Here is a 19,296-nt window from a genome sequence, read left to right on the forward strand (position 1 = left end):
ATAGAAGGATTAGGAGGGTTAATACTACTGACAGATAACCTTTAAGACAGTGTTCCCCAACTCCAGTCCTCAAGACCCTCCAACAGGTCATGTTTTCAGGATTTCCTTACTATTACACAGGTGATAGGATTATTGAATGTGCAGGTGATGAAATTATCACCTGGGCAATACTAAGGCAATCCTGAAAACATGACCTGTTGGTGGGTCTTGAGGACTGGAGTTGGGGAACCTTGCTTTGAGGTGTATGCCTCCTAATGAATTTGACGCATCTTAGTCTACTGCACATTTCATCAAGACTGGCTTACAAAATGCTACTCTTGATGATTATGCCCAGAAATTTCTTAAATATGAACATATTTGCATTCCACAAATTGTCAAAATAATCATGCAACGGATTAATTTAATTTCTAAGGGTGAAGAGCTAGTATGCCAACACACAGTCCACTAAAGTTTTTGCATAGATATATAAACTTGGATGTTTGAGCAAAGAGTAGTGTGGAAATCACATGAATTGTTAAATGAGAAAACATTTAGTAAATAGACAGATAAACCAGTTAAGATTGCTGAAGAACCCTTTTAATTATTGTAATCTTAATTTTTTCTTTACTTAACACATTAGAGTAATTGCACACTATAAGGATAGGTATAAAAATTCTAAAAGAGCTAGAGACCCTGATTCCAGTGTCACTTACTGGGCTGCTTGCTATGGTTTTTATAATCTCCTGCTAATAAAACACTAATTTTATCACCAGAAGACTAGTAAACCTGCTGCTATGTAGTCCTCCTTATTCATGATCTCTACATAACCCCACCCCCACCTCTGATTGGCAGCTTTCTGTGTATACTATGCATATGCTGAAAGTTGCCAATCAGTGGTGAGGGCTTTTAAAGGGAACCTGTCATGTCCTATCTACAGTGCCCCCATTGCATTGTTAGTGATGCAATGTGCATCACTAACCAGCTTTTTTCATTAAAATTGATGATATTATAATGAGTTTATAACATTTTATTACTTATATCCTACCTGTTCGTCTTGTCATAGGGGTGTGATCCTCCTATTCAGTCATAGTTGTGTGATCCTCCTATTCAGTCATAGTTGTGTGATCCTCCTATTCAGTCATAGTTGTGTGATCCTCCTATTCAGTCACAGGGGGGTGATCCTCCTATTCAGTCACAGGGGGGTGATCCTCCTATTCAGTCACAGGGGGGTGATCCTCCTATTCAGTCACAGGGGGGTGATCCTCCTATTCAGTCACAGGGGGGTGATCCTCCTATTCAGTCACAGGGGGGTGATCCTCCTATTCAGTCACAGGGGGGTGATCCTCCTATTCAGTCACAGGGGGGTGATCCTCCTATTCAGTCATAAGGGGGTGATCCTCCTATTCAGTCATAGGGGGGTGATCCTCCTATTCAGTCATAGGGGGGTGATCCTCCTATTCAGTCATAGGGGGGTGATCCTCCTATTCAGTCATAGGGGGGTGATCCTGCTATTCAGTCATAGGGGGGTGATCCTCCTATTCAGTCATAGGGGGGTGATCCTCCTATTCTGTCATAGGGGTGTGATCCTCCTAATCAATCACTGCTGGCAACGCCCATGTGTTTGAAATTTGCTCCCGGCGAGCGCTGATATTTGTGGGGCGCATACTCAGTTTTACATGTCCGGCTTCGGGTCCCTGCACGTGCGCAGTGAGGCTTTGTACTTCTTCACTGCGCATGCGCTATGACCTGCGGCTCCCCGTGCGTGTGAATTACAGTCTCTCTGCTCGTGCGCGGGGAGCAACGGGTCATAGTGCATGCGCAGTAAAGCTGCGAACTACACAGCGGCGCTGCCCCTGACTGAATATGAGGATCACACCCTGACTTAAAAATGAGCAGGTAGGACATAGTATATAAAATGTTATAAAATCATTACAATACCACAAATTTTAATGAAAAGAGATTGTTAGTGATGCACATTGCTTCACTAACAACGCTATGGGGGCAGTGTACATAGCAACTAGGAAACTAGGACGTGACAGGTTCCCTTTAAAGAACTGCAGATAAAACAGTGATTTTGTCAAAACTTCAGTAAGTTCTACATTGCTTGGCCGATGGTCTGTACATAAGATGGGGTTGCAAAAACCTGGTGACTGATTTCCTTTGAAGTTGAAAGCCTTGAGAAAATCAAATCCTTTAAGAAATGCATGTTGGCAATATGATATTTCCTGTATTCAGTAGTTTAGTCAGTTACTTTTGCATAATTTTATATAATATGAAATGTATCAGAAGATTTGTGAAAACTTACAGCATGCAGAAGTTACCATTTAGGCCACATTCACAAGATCAGTATTTGGTCAGTAAATTATATTAGTATTTGTAAGACAAAACCAGGAGTGGGTGATAAATACAGAAGTGGTGACGTGTTTCTATTATACTTTTCCTCTGATGGTTCCACTTCTGATTTTGGCTTACAAATACTGATGTGAAACACTGACCAAATACTGACCGTGTGAACGTGGCATTAGTGTACGTCTGTGATGATATGTGTAAACTTGTTTTTTTCTTTTTATAGTAGTTTAGCCCTGCTGCAGTGTAAGGTCAAAGCTCAGATGGATCACTCTCCATATTGGCTGTATATATGGAACCTAATCAAGTGTATATACCAAATTTAAGAAGTCTCTGTCTGAATTTTGACCTTTGCACTGCATCTGCACCAGACCAGCCATACCTGTATTGATGAGACCTTTTACTTTTTTTCTAAATGCCAAGTTCTACTTGCCCATAAGTGTTATACATTTAAAGGTAAACTTTCTTTCTGCATTATATGAGTTTTAAAAGCTGATGTTTCTTTCTATTAAGTTAAAGTGTGAAGGGCACCAATTAGAAGTAAAATAAGGTCATGTAAAAACCCTGAAGGTGCTGGATGTGCCATGCAGGGGATGAAGCCCTGCAGGAGAAGGCAATCTAGTGCTGGCTGCACTCCTTTCTGCTAGAATCCATATATAGCGAGCTGCCATAGCATCAGCATCAGCTCCGGCTCCTCTGCTTGTAGTGTAAAGTGACAATTAGTGCTGAGCGCGTTCTCATGGAATGGTGACCGCTTCACACCGGACACAATATGACCTATGACAAGTGATTTTTGCCTAACGGAGGACACAGCGTGCGCAGCGCCCCGGAGGCATACTGGCACACTAAAACAAAGCACCTTTTATGTTTGTCTTTGAGGTTGAAGCAAAGCTAATTGATAAACTGGATAGCCTGATGTCTGAAGGAAGAGGTGACGAAACCTACCGGGAGCTCTTCAACAGTATGTAAGTAATATTCCAGACAATATATATCTGACAGATGTGGGGAATCTGTGTGGATGTAGCGGATTTAGGACTTTAATGTATATACCATCTGCTAAGTACAGTAGTCGTTCATGAATGACTGTATAACTGTGTGTGGGTGCCGAGTTGGAGTATATAATATTTTCTAGGGAAGGTAAAAAAAAATAGGGTAACTGACAGATGCTTCATTTAATGTGTTGGTTTAAATAGCCAAGAAAATGCTGTTTGTCATCTGTGGAGCTTGTGTGTGTTTTGCTAATGATTTGTTGCTTTTAGTACTGTCATACTGCATGTGTATATTTACATATATATGGATATTAGATTTCAAAACCAAGATTGCTTTTCTTGTTGTCACAGGAGTATTGGTGTAAGCATATGGACAAGCCTATCTCCTGCTATTTCTGTATCGGCATCTGCTTATGTTCTCTTTCATGTACCTGCGATACAAATAAAGCTTATGCAGCAGCACTCAGCGATCGGCTCTATTTCATTAGATACCATTCATATATCACCTCACCGTAATAAACTCTACTTGTATTGAGAGCTCCAGGTTTCCGAATCCTAGTATGGAGTGCAGCACATTGCAGAGGATCTAATTTCACAGCAGTGCAACAATGTAACATAGGGTTATTTCTGTTTTTTTTTCTTTAATCCCTGATGAATTTGAACAATATAAAAGGCCACACCAGGAGAAATCCAATGGCTGAATGAATACCGTGCATTATTTGATGTCTATTTAGGAAAACATATCTTTTTCTCGTTATGTGGGCAGCAGTTGGCAGCAACAAATTTAGTGCAGCTGCCACCTGAAACAAATTGTAGTACAGTAAAGAAGAGTTGGAGTCTTTGTAGTAAGTTGGCAACTCTAATTACGCATTCAGTTCTTTAAATGTGAATACAGAAGCAAACATAGAAATCGATGGCTGTGTTACTTACAGATCTATGTTTCTAATGGTAGCAATGTTTATATGAAGGTAGTTTAATGCACAGTTACATTTAATTCAAAATACATAGTTACATGTTAATATGGTTGGAAAAAAACCCATGTCCATCAAGTTCAACCGAGTGATGGGAAAGTAGTGCAATGCACAATTCAGTTTAGTTTAGGATACATGGTTACATAGTTAATTCTGGTGAAAAAAGACACGGGCACGTGCACAACCACAATGCATGATCCAGTCTGTCCCCAATGAGCTTATTTTTCCCTCCTAATACAAATTGTTGCTCCATTGGACCTAATATTTGGAAAAGAAGTTTACACATTTTCATAAGCGTTTGTTTATCTCTTCTAAACCAGCATTTACGCCTTGTTTGACACCTTCAATGGTTCCCACTGTGATCAGCTCTTCAGGTAGACCTATCCACAGATTACTGGTTCTTATGGTAAAGAAGGCTTGTCTTCTCTGGAGATTGAACCTTTCTGTCTGGTTTAGATAATACATCTTTTGATCATACGGTTTGTATGGGCCATTTCTGTATTTGTACAAGTTAATCATGCCCTCCCTTATTAGTTTCCTCTCAACTAAAATTCATTCTTTTAATCTTTCCTTATACCAACGATCTTCCATGCCATCAGTTTTATGGCTCTTCCTTGTACTTTGTCTAGCTACAGGACAATCTTTTTATGAACTGGTGCCCAGAACTGAACTGCATATTAGGTCACACTAGCACTTTATAAAGTGGTAGTCCATCATCTCTGTACCGTGACTTCATACCTCTTTTAGAACATGATAATATCCTGCTGGCCTTAGCTGCCACTTATTGACATTGCATGATGTTATTTAGTCTGCGATCTGCATGTACTCCCAGATTCTTCTCTACAAGTGGCTCTCCTAGTTTTACTTCATATGATGCCTGCACATTATTAGTGTCCAGATGAATGACTTTACATTTCTCCACATTGAGCCTCATCTCCAACGTGAACGCCCGCTCAGTTTGTCTAAGTGAGCCTGCAACTTTTGAAAGTCTTTCATAGATTGCACTATTCTACATAGTTGTGTGTCGTCATCAAAAATAAATTTCATTATTAATCCTGTCTTTTATATAAGTAATAATTTGAATAAAAGTGGACCCAACTCTGAACCTGGGGTCACACCACTTCTAACCAGAGACCATTCAGAATAGCAGTGATTCACCACAACTCTCTGGTTGTGGTCTTAGAGACAGCTTTCAATCCAATTGCAAACCTTACTTTCTAAACCTATAGACCTTAATTAGGCGTTTATATGGGACAGTGACAAATGCCTTTGCAAAGTCCAGAAACACTATATCCAGGTTTCTACTCCCCTCTACATAAAAAAAATAAGAATAAGGAAGCCTTGTTTCACTTTAACTTCTAAATATTTCGCTTTTTCTTTTCTTTTTTTTTTTTAAATTTATAATCTCATTCATTACGGGCACTAAAGCCCCGTTCACCTTTTTAAATTTTGCGAGTGTGTTCTGGAAGAGGTTTTTTTTGGATAGCACACACGCCCATTATAATATTTGTGTCTTTTCACATGCTTACTTTTTAGTGGTCCACAAATTCCCACCTCCCCGCTTAAACATGTTTGAAACTTCAATAGTTTTTTTTTCTCATATGACCACGCGGAGGAAGGACAGATGAAAATCTCAACTAGCACATTGATGAAAATAGTTGCATTTTTTTACGTACGAGACATAAAGCTGACATTTTGATCATGTTTCATCTACCCATTTATTATGTTTTTTTTTTGTGTCCTTGTGGAGCACATTTGGGTTACAACTGCATTGTCTGTAATCTCTGTAACTATATAGCAGATGTTCTAGGATTGTAGGGAAAGTCAATACATGATAACTGATCACCCTCCATATTGGAGAACATACCTGTATATGAGATGTATCTGGATCTTGGATTGTTGTTAGATCATAATTATAAAAGTGCAGTGATCTATAGAAAGGAGCCAATGAAGTATACTTGTGAGATGTGCCTGCATGGGTGACTTCTAGATTAGGTTGGCCCTCTGCTCTGTACAATGGCTTGTGTTTTGTAGATTGAGCATGTGCAGTACATCTATGCGATAAACTTGCTTGTTCCGGAGGTTGTGCGCTTTAACATATAATTTGTTGGTTTCAGTGATGCTTTTTCACGTCAGTATCACATATTACTGTGGGGTTCTGCTTGGCTGGGACAGTTCTATGAATCGTAGATTTTTTTTCAGGGATTTCTAAAGTGCCACAAAATCCAATCTTCAATCAAAACTTGAAAAATAGCCAACTATTTCCTGAGACATCCACAATTTAGTGCTGGATCCTTACACCTAGCTCTCTCCCTGAATGTGGGACTTGGGAGTGCTATTGGGCGGCACATATTACCCGACACCAATCCCCCTTCTGAATATCTTTTGATAGGTTAAACTTTTAACCACAGTGTAAACTTTTGCCCATACGTATTAATTTGCTCACCTACAATAATGTATTTACGCTCCCTTTCTATTTATTTTGATTTGTTGTTTTGTGTGTGTGTACTTGATTGTATTAGCTTTAATTATTCCAAAAATACAAGTTTTAGAGGTGTTTACATATTTAACATATTAGAAGAAGAAGAATGTAGAATGATCTATGTATTGTCTCTCTAGGGCTCGCTCACACCAGCGTACACATCGGACGAGTGCTATGTGATGTTTTATCGGATATTTCCCGGCCCAATATTATACTATGAGGCAGTGCAGATCTCCTTTTTTTTCTTCCTGCCGATTCGGCATGAGAAAACAAATCGCAGAATGCTGCGTTAATCGGATCACACACACCCATACAAGTCTGTGGATGCGTGTAAAACATCGGACTGCAGTCTGATGACATCCAAGTGCATTCTGATTTCTACAGACAATGGAGAAGGTTGAGAAATTAAGTTCTCCATCTTCTCTACATTTGTGCTCTGATTTTCTCATGCGAGAGAATCGGATCACACTAGGCTGACACGTAACAGAGTTTGAGCAGAGTGCAATTAACATTATCGATCTGATTCTCTCTTAGAGAGTATATACGATCGTGTGACCCCAGCCTAGCAGTCCAAGTATAGATTTGGCAAAATGTTGTGTGATGTCATTCATCTTCACCTGGACATATTCCACATTACTGTTCACACAGCATGATAATTGTCACATCATTAAATAACAGCAAAGGTACATTCTGAGCTGTTAGGATTTAAACTTAAACTTCAGTAAAAATATATAAGGCTACATTCACACTTGTGCTTCCACATTCTGTTCTTCTGCTCTGTCCTTAGGGACAGACAAATGGAACTGACGTTAAAAATGGATCTCCCGCATAACTGATGGAAATGTTTTCTGCAGGACAATATTGATTATTATGGGACCCGTCTGGGATTTATAATGTGTCCGTTTTTATAACAAAGCAATGGTTCTGCTTGACATGTTTTTATTTCCATTCTAAAAGTGTACCATAATGAATATTATCCCTCTGCTTCTGTTTTGCATACAATTTTAGCATTAATTCTGTTTGTTTTTTCCTAATAACAGAATAGACAAACGGATTGTGAAAACACAAGTGGAGACGTAGCCTAATCCATGACCTTTGTATACATACATGGATATTGTTACATAGTTGTCAACTGATTGGGCTACATTTCCACTTGTGTTTTTGACAATTCGTTTGGTTACATATAATAGAAGCAGACCAAGTTGCTGCAGTTGTGGATTTTGAAGAGACTAGATCTCACCTTGGTCTAGCTAGTTTTGCTGCAGTTTTTAGCTTTAAAGAAGTTGTAGACTACTAGGACAGCCCCCTTCTTGAACTGAATGTTCGGCCCCAATAAAATAAAAAAAAAAACTATACTCCGCTCCTGTTCCAGTGTTGTCAGCACTTGTGGTCCCGGCGCTGTGATGTGTTGGAAGGACACGTGGTCCCCGGTGCCCAATCAGCGCTGGCATCACTGTCCCCGCCTTAGTACAAATTGAACATGAAGTTGAAGTCAGAGATCAGCTGCAGCCCGGACTTCCTCTTCATGTTCAATTTGTATGAAAGGCGGGGACAGTGATGCCAGTGCTCATTGGGCGCTAGGCACCGCGTGTCCTTCCACCGCATCACAGCCCTGGGACTGTGAGTGCCGACACTGCTTGAACGGCGCCGGCACGGGAGGTGAGTATAGGTTTTTTTATTTTATCGGGGCCAATCATTTAGTTCAAAAAGGGGTTGTCCTAGTAGTCGACAACCCCTTTAAAGCAAGAAGTGGTTTCTTGAGGAATGGTAAAGATGAAGAAAGGACTTAAATTAAACTTCCAGCTTTAGCTCAAGAAATTGCATCAAAAACTGCAGTAGCATCTCAAAAAGAAAGCTGGTGTAAACTGCCCTTAATGGGAATAATGCAAAACGTGATATTCTGTTTCCAGTAGAGTCCAAGGATGTTCCGTAATAGGAACCTGTTAGGGTCCGTTGTGCTTTGTGTATTGATCCATCAATATAGATCATTAGGATTTAGAAGCCCTTAATGCTAGTGTGAGGAAAGCCGAAGGATGGTTATGTACCTCCTCACTGAAGAGCTAACCATGTGGCTGCCTATCACATGACGCTAATATGTATTCACTAGAGATGTTAACAGATTTCCAGGTCTACAGAAAAATAGTGGCACTGTAGAGGTAACATGTCATAAATTAATTTTTTTTAATGATGTGTCTAATAATCTTTGACAGAGAAATATGGACAATGGCCACTTCACAGGCAAACACAATGAAAGTAAAATTAGAATAAGGACCATTCTAAGCAACCATCCACCTACCAGTCTCATGGATACCGGGGCAGTATGACACTGGGGTACAGATAATCGTACAGTACATTCATCTTATGTACGGTATATTTGTACATCATGACTTTTTATTTTGACTCTAATTCTGATGCTTACAAAAAGCTGTAATCTGGTGTCCAGGAAGACACCGCAGCACACGGACATTTCATTGGAGTAGATATTGATCATGTCGCATCGAGTTCAGAAAATTGTGCTGGACGGCAGCCTGTCATGTCATTATATGGAGCACAGCTAAAGCCAATACTCATTCATCAGTGTATTAAAGTGGTCAGGGATAAAGCATGGACAAGGCAGAATGCACTGTGATTATTTGTGTAATTGAAGTTATATATACTGTATTGGTACAAATATGCATTAACAAGTGTAAGTGTGGAGGTTTCTGCTGAAGACTATCAGATTTGACAGTAACTCTCCCAATAAACAATAGGTGGTTATATACAAAATACAGTCAACAAATAAAATTAAATGGGCCATCTGTAAATACAAGAGCCAAAGTTGAATTTGTTTTTATTTTACATTCATTTACTTATTTATTTTTACATGACTTTTTACACAACATCCCTCAATTTGGCATCTAAAGCACGTGATTGATGTCCAATTAATAAATCTTCAGAATTACTAGAAGATGTAATGTATATAAAGTTCACCTAGAGAATCTTTAGGAAGTCAGCTGAAAATAAAATGTGAACCCAAAGTCTGGCAGCGTAAGTCCTCCAGACGAATACTACCGCTATAGAGGAATTACCTAACTGGTTCTCGGATGCTTTTGCTGTACCGATCGTACATGTTTACATTTGAATTCTTTCCTTCGGTTACTAATTTTTTTAAAATATCCCAATTAAACATATAGTTCTCTTTATTCGTATCTACCACATGGCTTGTTTAATATTTGTGGATAATCTGAACATTATTTTTATCAATGCTTCCTGGATTAGAATTCCTTTGTTTGGGCCATATCCTAGGTAAGATATTTTCACTAGTATAGTTTTATTTACTACAGCATGTGTGAAGTCAAAGCCAAAAGGGGACACTCTTATTTTTTTCCCAACCGTCTGGTTGTTATGCATCAGTGGCGCATTATCTTCAGTCTTATAGGTAAGGGTCTGGCAGATGGGGTGCCAACAATATTGCCTCCCATTATGTATCTGGTACAGAACAGTTAGCTTTGGGTGCACTTATCACTCCTACTCTTCTGTATTCGGTGGAGAGTAACCTCATTGTGACAACCACAACTATTGATATGTCTAGTATATCAGCTATATGCCCCGATAAGATGTGCATCAGCATACAACTATTGCTCTGACTAGTTTTAAAACCTTAATAATATGAATATACAAGCTGGATTCCCAAATAAGCTGGGACATTGTATAACATGTATCGAAAACAAGAATGCAATGATTTGGAAATTTCATATATAGATTTCCAAAACATTGCATTCTTGTTTTTTTTTTTTTTTTTTTTTTTACATTTTACACAGTGTTTCAACTTTTTTGGAATTGGGGTAGTATTGAAATTAGTAAACATAATATACATAAGGAGTGAAACTTTTATAACCAATCTTCTTATCCTGCAGCTTGTTAAAGAAGATTGAACGGGAAACATGGAGAGAAAGCGGCGTATCTTTAATTGCCACTGTGACAAGACTCATGGAGCGATTGTTGGACTACAGGTAAAATAAAAATTGGATATATTATCTGAACTGCCTAATTCCTGAAATGGAATGTCAGCATTTAAACTTTCCCTGTAATGGAGGGTGGGGCACTTTCATACATATGATCTGGGAATGCCCTATTACCCAGGCTTATTGAACTGATGTTCAAGACTTTCTAAATACAATTTGGGTGTGTTCTCTGATTAACAGTTTACTAGGTTTAGTAATCAATGAGATCCATTCTAACTTTATAAGAATCCTCTATAGATAATGTTCTACATCAGGAAGTCTATCTTATCTTCTGTTTCACATTTTTTGGAAATGGTCCTGCCCATGTGTAAGCTACTTAATAACCTTGAGGGCCCCTACATAGATTTTTCCAGATTTTGAAAGCTAAAACAACCTTTGCATCATTGACTGCCTATCTTATTTTAATGAAGCCCTCCCATTATTTTTTTTTTTTATCCCCTAAACCTGTGTAAATATTAGTGTAGTGTAAGTGTATTAATATTATCGATTGCAGTCTTCTCCTTTGTCCAGAGCCATTCTGGTCCTCTTATCAGTCACATGATGGTTCTTATGACAAGCCGACTCTCACTGGGCCTTACGTGAGCTGGAAACGACTTTTACTATGTAAACCTATGGAGCGTCAGAATGAGGCTCCATAGGCTTACATTGTAAAAGAGACTTCCAAGTCTCACACAGAGCGATCCAGAGAGTCTGAAGAGCTGATATCACTCATAAGAGGACTGGAATGGTTCTGGACATCGGAGAAGACTGCAATCGATAATATTAATACACTTACACTACAATAACATTCACACACATTTAGGGGGAAAAAAAATAACGAAGGTGGTTTTGGGTAATTAAAATAGGTAGGAGTTGGGAATTTTTAGGCACCAGTGTGTTGATTTTACGTTGTGTGATCTTAAATATCAACAGCTTCGGAGGAACGATGCTGGTGGTAAAATGCCAACAAATCAAATGGGCATTTGTGTAGAAAGTAGAAAGGCAGCACTCACCGGTTCCTTTGTAGCTAAAAGTCCTTTATTTCAGTTAAATTGGACATCCATTCAGCGGTTTGCAAAGAGGCAGGGGTATGCCATGCCTCTACTTTTTTTTGTGTGCATATATTTGTTTCTCTTCATATATTTTATTATACCATGCCAAAGGAAAAGACCTAAGATGTCTCGAAAGCTTGCCTTGTAACATCATTTATTTTATTTTTGCTAGCCATTAAAAGGTATCATAACTACAAGGTTATCTTGTTTTTCCCACTGAGACCAATCTTTTTTCAACTGGCTAGCACGGTACCAAACACCTTTTTTTCTGTTAACTAAGAGGCTGGGGAGAGATGCGGGGAGAAGGAGTGGGTGGACACAGGAGAAGACTGCAATCGATGATATTAATACACTTATTTAAGGGCCTATTAACCCCTTAAAAGACTCTCTCAAATACCATAGCCCCACAAGCATAATCATGGGTGACGATGGTTGCCATGGTATCCCGAGGTCATCTGATGACTCCTAAGTACCGTGACTTGTTAGATCCTGCTAAAAGTAAAAAATCATAATGTCCCACAGTGAGACTAAGTGAAAAAGTAGAAAAAAAGTGAAATAAAATCTCTAAAAAAACACACAGGCGCACAAAAATCACTTAAATCCATTTTGGCACTAAAAACGCAGCCTTTATGTTAAAACCAAAATAAAGAAAAAAAAGTACACATAATTGGTATAGTGGAACGACCAGATCTATAAAATTATCATGTTATTTATTCCGTATGGAAACCTGTGTAAAAAAAATAAAATAAAATAAAATAATGAAAAACACACCAAAAATTTAGCTTTTTCATCATATTGACACACAAAAAATGTAATAAAAGCGATCAAACAATGGTACAAATGAAAACGCCAAATCGTCCTGCAAAAAACAAGTCCTAATATGACTCATTTGGCAAAAATATAAAAAAAAGTTACAGCTCTCAGAATATGGGGATGTAATAACTAATTCATTTTTGTAAAATATAGTTTTTAGTATGTAAACGTAGCAAGTCACAAAAAAGGCTATATAAATCTGCTATCATCGTACCAACCTGAAGAATAATTCCTTAATATCACTTTTACCGCATGATGAACCATGCAAAAAAATAAATATAAAAACGATAACTGAACTGCTGGTGTTTGTTCATTCTGTGTCCAAAAAATGTAAAAAAAAAATGGTATAAATAAAAACGCCAAACTGTCACGCAAAAAACTAACCCTAAAATGGCTCATACGGCAAAAAAAATTAAAAAGTTACAGCTTCCCAGAATATGGTGATGCAAAAACAAATTCATTTTTATAAAATATTTTTAGTCTGTAGAGGTAGTAAAGCATAAAAAAACAAATCTAGCATCGGTATAGTGACCTGAAGAATAAAACTGTTTATCACTTTTTCTGCACGGTGAACTGCGTAAAAAAAAAAAGAAATAAAAAACAATAAGTGTATTGCTGGTTTTGTTCATTCTGTGTCTAAAAAATTTTGAATAAAAAGCAATCAAAAAATTTCATACACCACAAAATGGTATAAAAAAAATTTCAACTCGTCACGCAAAAAATAAGCCTGTACTCTGCTTTGCTCACCAAAAAATAAAAAAGTTACAGTTCTCAGAACATGGCAACAGAAAACCTTTTTTTTTTTAATTTAATTTTATTTTTTTTATAAAAAAAAGCATTCCAGCGTGTGATGGTAGGAAAGCTTAAAAAAAAACAAAAAACGATATATACATGATATCACTGTAATCGCACCAACCCGAAGAATAAAGCTGTCTTATCACTAATACCGCATGCTGAACTGCACATAAATAGAAATAAGAACTATTCTTGTACTGCTGTCACTTTGTTCATTCTACCTCCCAAAATTTGGAATAAGGTTCAGTTCACATTATCCTGTGCTCTTCGTTGAGCGCTTACCCTCGACAGAATGACTCACTATAATGTGACAGGTGTAGTCACTTTGGACTCTGTCTGGTTTCTGTTCCGACAATGTCGTCTGAAAAGATGGATACCACTGGAACAAATGCCAAGCAGAGTCTAAAGTGACTCCATCTGCCACATTAGAGTGAGTGTTTATGTTGGTGGTTTCATCTGAATCTCATTTTTGTGGAATTTACACATATATTCCGACCTAAGTACTCAGCGTAAAACAAAGGAATGTGATCCCTGCCTTATACTGAAAACGATCAAAAAATGTTATGTACCCCATAATGTTACTAATAAAAACCATAACTTGTCCTGCACAAAACTAGCCCCCACTCAGGTCCATCATCTGTCACTGCTGATATAAGGGGTTCCCACGTTACTGTTAGAACAAAGACTTTGGAAAAGCGAAACATCTCCAACACACCCTCAAATAAAATCCAGTGAAATCTGCGCTCCCAAATCCAAATGCCCCCCTCCTTCTGAGTCCCAGTGTACCTAAACCACAGTAAGCTGCCACATGTTTGGCATTAGTGCAGTGGGGAGAGCCTAATTAACAATTTACAGATGCGTGTCTCCAGAAGCACGGGCTGGGCACAATGTATAGGGGGGCACTAAGCTGAAATATTTGCAATTCTCCGGAAAAAAAAGCTCAGTGTGAATGTTTTAAAATAGTCAATGCAGCTGTAGATGAATTTACTGAGAGGTACAATTTCTACAATGGGGTCACTTTTGGGGTTTTTCTGCTGTCCTGATAGCTAATGGGCTCTGCAAATGTTGTCCACAAACTATTCTAGAAGAATCTTTGCTCCGAAATCCAAATAGTGCTCCTTTCTGCTCAGCCCTGATGAGCGGCCAAACAGTTAGTTTCTGATGACGTATAGGGCATTACCGTGTTCCAGAGAAATTCCACAATAAATTATGGCAGAGGTCCCCAACCGCCGGTCCGCGGACCAGGACCGGGCCGTTGGGGTTTTTCAGCCGGTCCGCGGGGAGAGGGGGCCCCTCCAGCCTCCAGCAGGGCCGCCATCAGGACTCCAGTATGGGGCCCGGCCGGTAGGAGCCCCCTCGGAGCCCCCCTCTTGTGCGTCTCTCTCCTCATGGGGCCCCCGGCCCCATGCTAAGCGCCGGGTCCGGGACATCTTAGCGCTGCGCTGCTGCGGCAGCACCTTCATGATTCCCCTGACTTCCGGTCATGTGACGGCGCCGTCACATGGCCGGAAGTCAGGAGAACCTGGTGTCAGCGATTTGGACGAGCGCCAGGATTCTGCAGGGATCGCATGGGGGTAAGTATAACAAGTTTTATTTTTTTTTAAATACAATTAACTAGGAGTGGGGGGAATGGGAGATGCACATGGGGGGAGGGGAGAAATGAGAGATGCACATGGGGGGAGGGGAGAGATGAGAGATGCACATGGGGGAGGGGAGAGATGAGAGATCCACATGGGGGGGAGGGGAGAGATGAGAGATGCACATGGGGGAGGGGAGAGATGAGAGATCCACATGGGGGGGAGGGGAGAGATGAGAGATGCACATGGGGGAGGGGAGAGATGAGAGATCCACATGGGGGGGAGGGGAGAGATGAGAGATCCACATGGGGGGGAGGGGAGAGATGAGAGATGCACATGGGGGGAGGGGAGAGATGAAAGATGCACATGGGAGGGAGGGGAGAGATGAGAGATGCACATGGGGGGAGGGGAGAGATGAGAGATGCACATGGGAGGGAGGGGAGAGATGAGAGATGCACGGGGGGGATGAGAGATGCACGGGGGGGATGAGAGATGCACGGGGGGGATGAGAGATGCACGGGGGGGATGAGAGATGCACGGGGGGTGGATGAGAGATGCACGGGGGGGTGAGAGATGCACGGGGGGTGGATGAGAGATGCACGGGGGGGTGAGAGATGCACGGGGGGGATGAGAGATGCACGGAGGGGATGAGAGATGCACGGGGGGGTGAGAGATGCACGGAGGGGATGAGAGATGCACGGGGGGGTGAGAGATGCACGGGGGGTGGATGAGAGATGCACGGGGGGGATGAGAGATGCACGGGGGGGGGTGAGAGATGCACGGAGGGGATGAGAGATGCATGGAGGGTGGATGAGAGATGCACGGGGGGGTGAGAGATGCACGGGGGGGTGAGAGATGCACGGGGGGGATGAGAGATGCACATGGGAGGGAGGGGAGAGATGAGAGATGCACATGGGAGGGAGGGGAGAGATGAGAGATGCACGGGGGGGATGAGAGATGCACGGGGGGGTGAGAGATGCACGGGGGGGATGAGAGATGCACGGGGGGGATGAGAGATGCACGGGGGGGATGAGAGATGCACGGGGGGGGATGAGAGATGCACGGGGGGTGGATGAGAGATGCACGGAGGGGGATGAGAGATGCACGGGGGTGAGCTGCACATGGGGGGTGAGAGATGCACATGGGGGGGTTATGTTTACATAACTTTGTTGCCTTATGAAGGGCGGGGGGGGCCCCCAAAAATTTCTTGCACAGGGGCCCACTACAGTCTGTGCCCGCCCCTGGGATGAAGTAAATGCAGCTGAACAGCAGCTGTCAGGACAGCTGCCCTGTCCTGCTGCAGGGCGTGATGGGGCCTCAGTGATGCGGCTCCTGGCACAGCACATTATGTGGGGCTCCTGGCGGGGACCTGGTCTACACTATATGATAAGTATGCACTAAACTCCAAATCCCTCCATTACCCCGCCCCCATATGACCAAAGCCCCGCCCACCCCACCCCCTCCTTGCTGGGCCATGGAAAAATGATCTTGCTTCAAGCCGGTCCCTGGTGCAAAAAAGGTTGGGGACCACTGAATTATGGGATCCAGTTTCACCTTTTAAACCCTTGTGTAACTGACAAATTTGCAGCTAATGAAAAAATTACATTTGTACCACTAAGATATTATTTCCACATCCCACTGTTATAAAATTCTGTGAGGCACATGTGGGTTCAAAATACTCACTACACCCCTGGATGAATTCCTTATCAGTGAAGTTTCCAATATGGGGTCACTTGTGGGGGTTTCTGCTGATTTGGCACCTCAGGGGCTCAGCTAATTGAGCTCACAACCTATTCAAATGGAATCTGCGTTCTAAAAGCCAAGTAGTGCTGCTTCCCATCCGATCCCTGCTATGTGCTTAAAAAGTATTGTACAACCAAATATGGGGTACTGCCACTTTCAGTAAGAATTGCATAACAATTTGTCCTGCCCATTTTCTCCTATTACCCATTGTGTGAATTAAAACTTTGAGGCTAAATTAAAATTTTAGCAGAAAGATGTTAAAGGGAATCTGTCACCCCCTGGGAGATATCAGACCTCTACTATGGGCATACAGGTTATAGAAATGTAAATCTATACATACAGTACAGACCAAAAGTTTGGACACACCTTCTCATTTAAAGATTTTTCTGTATTTTCATGACTATGAAAATTGTACATTCACACTGAAGGCATCAAAACTATGAATTAACACATGTGGAATTATATACTTAACAAAAAAGTGTGAAACAACTGAAAATATGTCTTATATTCTAGGTATTTCAAAGTAGCCACCTTTTGCTTTGATGACTGCTTTGCACACTCTTGGCATTCTCTTGATGAGCTTCAAGAGGTAGTCACCGGAAATGGTCTTCCAACAATCTTGAAGGAGTTCCCAGAGATGCTTAGCACTTGTTGGCCCTTTTGCCTTCACTCTGCGGTCCAGCTCACCCCAAACCATCTCGATTGGGTTCAGATCTGGTGACTGTGGAGGCCAGGTCATCTGGCGTAGCACCCCGTCACTCTCTAGCAGTGTCACCAGCAAAGCACCATCACACCTCCTCCTCCATGCTTCACGGTGGGAACCAGGCATGTAGAGTCCATCCGTTCACCTTTTCTGCGTCGCACAAAGACACGGTGGTTGGAACCAAAGATCTCAAATTTGGAGTAATCAGACCAAAGCACAGATTTCCACTGGTCTAATGTCCATGCCTTGTGTTCTTTAGCCCAAACAAGTCTCTTCTGCTTGTTGCCTGTCCTTAGCAGTGGTTTCCTAGCAGCTATTTTATCATGAAGGCCTGCTGCACAAAGTTTCCTCTTAACAGTTGTTGTAGAGATGTCTGCTGCTAGAACTCTGTGTGGCATTTACGTGGTCTCTAATCTGAGCTGCTGTTAACCTGCGATTTCTGGGGCTGGTGACTCGGATAAACTTATCCTCAGAAGCAGAGGTGACTCTTGGTCTTCCTTTCCTGGGGCGGCCCTCATGTGAGCCAGTTTCTTTGTAGCGCTTGATGGTTTTTGCAACTGCACTTGGGGACACTTTCAAAGTTTGCCCAATTTTTCGGACTGACTGACCTTCATTTCTTAACCCTAGAACGCATGACCATAAAAATCTACACTTTCACATACCTGGGGCCTTTTAGGCCCGTGTGCAAATAACATGGAATAACTCAAACAAAAATGACAAACAACTATATACCTGAGGAATACCTAGAGTTTCAAAATTCTAACTAAAGTAATCTTGCAGAAAATAGAAAACAATTAACAGGGCGGGCCTGCGAGGCCCCAGGTATGTGTTCTAGGGTTAAAGTAATGACGGCCACTCGTTTTTCTTTACTTAGGTGCTTTTTTCTTGCCATAATACAAATTCTAACAGTCTATTCAGTAGGACTATCAGCTGTATATCCACCTTACTTCTGCACAACACAACTGATGGTCCCAACCCCATTTATAAGGCAAGAAATCCCACTTATTAAACCTGACGGGGCACAACTGTGAAGTGAAAACCATTTCCGGTGACTACCTCTTGAAGCTCATCAAGAGAATGCCAAGAGTGTGCAAAGCAGTCATCAAAGCAAAAGGTGGCTACCTTGAATAACCTAGAATATAAGACATATTTTCAGTTGTTTCACACTTTTTTGTTAAGTATATAATTCCACTTGTGTTAATTCATAGTTTTGATGCCTTCAGTGTGAATGTACAATTTTCAAAGTCATGAAAATACAGAAAAATCTTTAAATGAGAAGGTGTGTCCAAACTTTTGGTCTGTACTGTACCTGTATAGCCCATAGTAGAGATTTTATTCCAGAGAAATGTGTTTTTATCAACTCAGTTTTGCACAGGCTTGGCGTCCCCTGGACGCCAAGAAATCACCGCCTATCTTCTTAGTAATCCCTGAAATCCCCACCTATGTGTTTTAGTCAGCATATTCCCCCCTCACATAGAGCGCGCTTTGTTTCCTCCCGGCCACCATTGTCTGTGCACTGCCTTACAGGATTCTATTGCGCAGGCGCTGGAGAGTCACTGACTTGACTGCGCAATAGAACCCTGCGGAGCAGTGCACAGACAGACATGGCCGGGAGGAAGCAAAGCGCGCTGTATGTGAGCGGCTCTTTGCGCATGCGCGGGACCTGAGGGAGACCAGTGCTCGTCACAGGGGAGTGGGAGGAATATGCTAACTAAACACATAGGTGGGGATTTCTTGGGACGCCAAGCCCGTGCAAAACAGTTGATAAAAGCACATTTCTCTGCAATCAAGCCTCTACTGTTTGCCCATAGTAGAGGTCTGATATCTCCCAGGGGGTGACAGATTCATTTTAAAATGCTCACC

General features: G+C 41.3%; 1 protein-coding gene across 5 annotated transcripts in view; it reads left to right on the forward strand.

Moving 5' to 3' along the window:
• DOCK4 (dedicator of cytokinesis 4) overlaps positions 1–19,296 on the forward strand; it is a 378,644-nt gene that overhangs the window by 275,831 nt on the left and 83,517 nt on the right. For 3 of the 5 annotated variants that reach the window (XM_073651961.1, XM_073651957.1, XM_073651959.1), the window contains 3 exons: positions 3,205–3,290; positions 10,026–10,052; positions 10,664–10,759. In XM_073651961.1, coding sequence (XP_073508062.1) covers positions 3,205–3,290; positions 10,026–10,052; positions 10,664–10,759 — 209 coding nt within the window. The remainder of the gene's footprint in view (positions 1–3,204; positions 3,291–10,025; positions 10,053–10,663; positions 10,760–19,296) is intronic. The other 2 variants (XM_073651958.1, XM_073651960.1) reach the window with 1 other exon arrangement.

Source organism: Phyllobates terribilis, unplaced genomic scaffold (assembly GCF_046119375.1).
Source record: "Phyllobates terribilis strain yellow unplaced genomic scaffold, ASM4611937v1 Scaffold_11__3_contigs__length_659146591, whole genome shotgun sequence".
NCBI classification, from domain to species: domain Eukaryota; kingdom Metazoa; phylum Chordata; class Amphibia; order Anura; family Dendrobatidae; genus Phyllobates; species Phyllobates terribilis.